The 5,000-nt window shown below is 43.5% G+C and overlaps 1 protein-coding gene across 2 annotated transcripts in view; it reads left to right on the forward strand.

Moving 5' to 3' along the window:
• The window catches only part of phf19 (PHD finger protein 19), a 38,495-nt gene that overhangs the window by 8,772 nt on the left and 24,723 nt on the right, over window positions 1-5,000 (forward strand). For both annotated transcript variants that reach the window (XM_031570131.2, XM_042708190.1), the window contains exon 7: window positions 3,414-3,509. In XM_031570131.2, coding sequence (XP_031425991.1) covers window positions 3,414-3,509 — 96 coding nt within the window. The remainder of the gene's footprint in view (window positions 1-3,413; window positions 3,510-5,000) is intronic.

Raw genomic sequence — 5,000 nt, forward strand, 5'->3', positions numbered from 1 at the left:
GCATTGCTCGGGTGGGTGGGAGTGCAGTCATGGGTATAGATGGTGTAGAGTAGGGGGCTCAACACGCAGCCCTGCGTGAGCCGATGCTGATGCTGAGAGCTGAGGAGAGATGGGATCCTACTCTAACCCTCTGGGAGCGGTCTGTCAGGAAATTTCTGATCCAGTAGCAGATTTGCTGTGAGAGCCCTAAGTCCATCAGTTTGGTGACCAGTCTGCTTGGTATGATCGTGTTGAAAGCAGAGCTGAAGTCTATGAAGAGCAGCCTGGCGTAATTCCCTCTCTGTTCCACGTGTGTAAGTGTGGTGTGGAGAGCCGTGGCAATAGCATCTTCTGTAGCCCTGTTTGCTCTGTATTAGGGATGCACCGATACCGATACCAGTATCGGTATCGGTGCCGATACTTCGTTAAAATACTCGTACTCGTACTCGTTTTGAATTGCCGATACCAAGCACCGATACCACTCATCAGTATTTCATTGCATCAAACTGGCCGGGCTATGCTGACACAAAATGTGATTTATTGTCCTACCTGTCCTACCACTCTCTGCCAGACTAGTAAATAGCTTATTTGCCGTCTTGTGTTGCATTTGCTTGATGTTTGACTGTGTTAGGAAAGTTTGTCATAGTGTCAAAGTATTTCAGTATACAGGTTTCGCTAAATGTAGCTGCTAGCATCTCGTTAGCGATTAGCAATTCCGTTATGCTGCCTTAACGGCGATTTGGGCTCATTTTAAGATAAATGACGACGACAGGAGTAAGGCACAGTGTAAGATCTGCACTGCTACGGTGTCGATGGGCGGAAAGGAAAGTACTTTGTTTAACACAAGCAATTTGATTAAACTCCTGAAGACACACCATAGTGCTAAGTACACAGAGTTCACTGATGCTAGTGGCGCAAGACCGAAGTAACCAATCTTAACTGACGTCTTGCAGAAGAAAAAAAACGCGCACGCACACACAGAGAGAGAGAGGTAGAGAGAAAGACTGTGCCACATAGGTTAAGTGATTGTTTGTGTACTTGAGCAGGAGATTCTTCTGATCCTTTTGTAACTGAAATGTGCTCTTGTGCTAATCCAGTAATAGTTCTGTTCACTTTTTGTTAAGCAGACTGTGTTGTTAACTATGCAGCAAATTGAATTGCCTTTATCTGGTTATATTTGCATTTTGTCTAATGTGATGACATTGTCTGTTTGAAGGCTTTTTTTGTGTGTTAAAACCAGAAAGCTCTGTTTATTTTTGGCTTGGGATAGCCTTCTGTTAATTTTGTACCATAGACTTGACATAATCTGCAGAGGATAAAATAAAATCTGCCTCCAAATTAATTGCACTTTCATGGAGACCAAATCTAAGAAGTATCGGTATCGGTACTCGGTATCGGCAAGTACACAAATAAAAATACTCGTACTCGTATCGGTTTGTAAAAAAGTGGTATCGGTGCATCCCTACTCTGTATGCAAACTGGTGGGAGTCAAAAGTGGGTGGCAGGCTTGTTGTGATGTGACTCCGGACCAGTTTCTCAAAACACTTCATGATGATAGGTGTCAGTGCCACTGGTCGGTAGTCGTTAGGGGTGCTGGCAGTGGTCTTTTTTGGTAGAGGAATGATTGTGGAGGACTTCAGGCAGGGTGGAATCAAGCACTGGGATAGGGACTGGTTGAATATGTTGGTGAACACACCAGCCAGTTGGTCTGCACAGTCCCTCAGCACCCTCCCAGTCACACCGTCTGGTCCAGCAGCTTTTCTTGGGTTCACTGCCCGCAGAACACGCCTTACCTCCTGTGCCTGCACTGTGAGGGTGTGGCTACAGGGGTCTAGTGGAAGTGGCGTGGTCACATCCGGTGTATCAACTTCAAAGCGTGTGAAGAAGCAGTTTAGCCCCTCAGCCAGCGAGTCATCACCGTCGGCTGCAGTTAGGTTGCTGGACCTGTAGTTGGTGATGTGTTGGACCCCTTGCCACACCTGCCGTATGTTGTTTGCTGCTGAAGTGGTCCTCAATCCTCCTCTTGTATGCTGTCTTGGCCTCCCTGATGCCCCTCCTCAGGTTGGCTCTGGCAGTCCTGTACTGTGCCTCATCCCCAGACCTGAAGGCGCCGCTCCTCTCCTTCAACAGCACTTTGACTTCTTTTGTCATCCAGGGCTTCTGGTTAGGATACACCCGGATGCGCCTGTCACTGTGACAGTGTCGACACAGTGTTTGATGTAGCACAAAACAGTCGAGGTGTACACTTCCAGGTCCTGGTGCTTGAAAATATCCCAGTTGGTGGTTTCAAAACAGTCCTGCAGCTGCTGAGAGGCATCATCAGGCCAAGTCTTAATAGTCTTTGTTGTGGGTGCTTTTTTCTTAAGGGGGGTGTATGCCGGTAAGAGTAGTAGGGACATGTGATCAGACAAGCCAAGGTGGGGTAGCTGTGTAGCCCTGTAACCATGCTTGATATTTGAGTAGGCTTTATCCAGTGTATTTTCTCCCCTGGTAGCACATTTTATGTGTTGGTAGAACTTAGGGAGCACTACCTTCAAATCAGCATGGTTGAAGTCGCCTGCTATCACGTGTACTGCCTCTGGATAGGTGTTTTGTTTAAGGCTGATGGCATTGTACAAGTGACTTGGCATTAGCATCCGGTGGTATATACACAGCAGTCACCATGACAACAGTAAACTCCCGTGGGAGGTACGTGGGTCTGCATTTAACAGTTAAATACTCGAGGTCTGGAGAGCAGTGGCTATCGATGGTCATGGCGTTGGTACACCAGTTGTTGTTGACATAAATGCATAGCCCCCCTCCTCTGCTCTTACCGGAGTTACTGTTCCTGTCCTGGCGATGAGCTGTGCGTCCTGCTAGCTCTATGGCCGTATCTGGAATGGATGAGTGGAGCCAGGTCTCCGTTATCAGCAGAATGCAACAGTCCTGTACGAGTCCGTTTGCTGCCATCTGTAGCTTCAGCTCATCCATTTTATTTGTGATGGATCTGGCATTTGAGAGGAAGATGCTAGGAAGTGGCAGTTTATGCGGTCGTCTTCTCAGCTGCGCGTAAACGCCAGCCCGGCAGCCTCGCTTTTGTCTCCTTTCATTTCGGCGCCTCCTCCTCCTGCCCGTGGGAATGACAATCCACGGAGAGCCTGCTGTCCGGGCTATATCCTCTGGTATGCTGTGTGTGTGGGTAAAGTCGCTGTTTACAGATTGTTCACTCCGTACTCCAATGTTTAGGAGATCCTGGCGACTGTAGACAGTCAAGTTGTGTACAAGTTGTGTACATGTCGCCATGGCAACCAACTAAGCGATTTCACTAAAACTAAACTAAACTAGAGTGTGTGTGTGTGTGTGTGTGTGTGTGTGTGTGTGTGTGTGTGTGTGTGTGTGAGAGACTCTCCATCAACATGTGTTAATCTGCTCCTCCTCTTCCTGTCCTGGTGTAGGTGGTACTTAAAGATGCTCCAGTGCTTCCGGTGTGAGCAGTGGTTCCACGAGGCCTGCATCCAGTGTCTGCAGGAGTCCATGATGTTTGGAGATAGGTAGGAGAACACAGCACCAATATATACATTAATATACACAGAACCAATATAGACATTAATATACACAGAACCAATATAGACATTAATATACACAGAGCCAATATAAACATTAATATACACAGAACCAATATAAACATTAATATACACAGAACCAATATAAACATTAATATACACAGAACCAATATAGACATTAATATACACAGAACCAATATAGACATTAATATACACAGAGCCAATATAAACATTAATATACACATGAGGTAAGAGAACACAGAACCAATATAAACACACACACACACACACACACACACACACAGACATTAATATACACAGAACCAATATAAACATTAATATACACAGAACCAATATAGACATTAATATACACAGAACCAATATAGACATTAATATACACAGAGCCAATATAAACATTAATATACACATGAGGTAAGAGAACACAGAACCAATATAAACACACACACACACACACACACACACACACACACACACACACACACACACACACACACACACACACACACACACACACACAGACATTAATATACACAGAACCAATATAAACATTAATATACACAGAACCAATATAGACATTAATATACACAGAACCAATATAGACATTAATATACACATGAGGTAAGAGAACACAGAACCAATATAAACACACACACACACACACACACACACACACACACACACACACACACACACACACACACACACACACACAGACATTAATATACACAGAACCAATATAAACATTAATATACACAGAACCAATATAGACATTAATATACACAGAACCAATATAGACATTAATATACACATGAGGTAAGAGAACACAGAACCAATATAAACACACACACACACACACACACACACACACACACACACACACACACACACACACACAGACATTAATATACACAGAACCAATATAAACATTAATATACACAGAACCAATATAGACATTAATATACACAGAACCAATATAGACATTAATATACACAGAACCAATATAAACACACACACACACACACACACACACACACACACACACACACACACACACACACACACACACAGACATTAATATACACAGAACCAATATAAACATTAATATACACATGAGGTAAGAGAACACAGAACCAATATAAACACACACACACACACACACACACACACACACACACACACAGACATTAATATACACAGAACCAATATAAACATTAATATACACAGAACCAATATAGACATTAATATACACAGAACCAATATAGACATTAATATACACAGAACCAATATAAACATTAATATACACATGAGGTAAGAGAACACAGAACCAATATAAACACACACACACACACACACACACACACACACACACACACACACACACACACACACACACACACACACACACACACACACAGACATTAATATACACAGAACCAATATAAACATTAATATACACAG

The sequence above is a fragment of the Clupea harengus genome, chromosome 7, assembly GCF_900700415.2.
Source record: "Clupea harengus chromosome 7, Ch_v2.0.2, whole genome shotgun sequence".
In the NCBI taxonomy this organism is placed as follows: Eukaryota; Metazoa; Chordata; class Actinopteri; order Clupeiformes; family Clupeidae; genus Clupea; species Clupea harengus.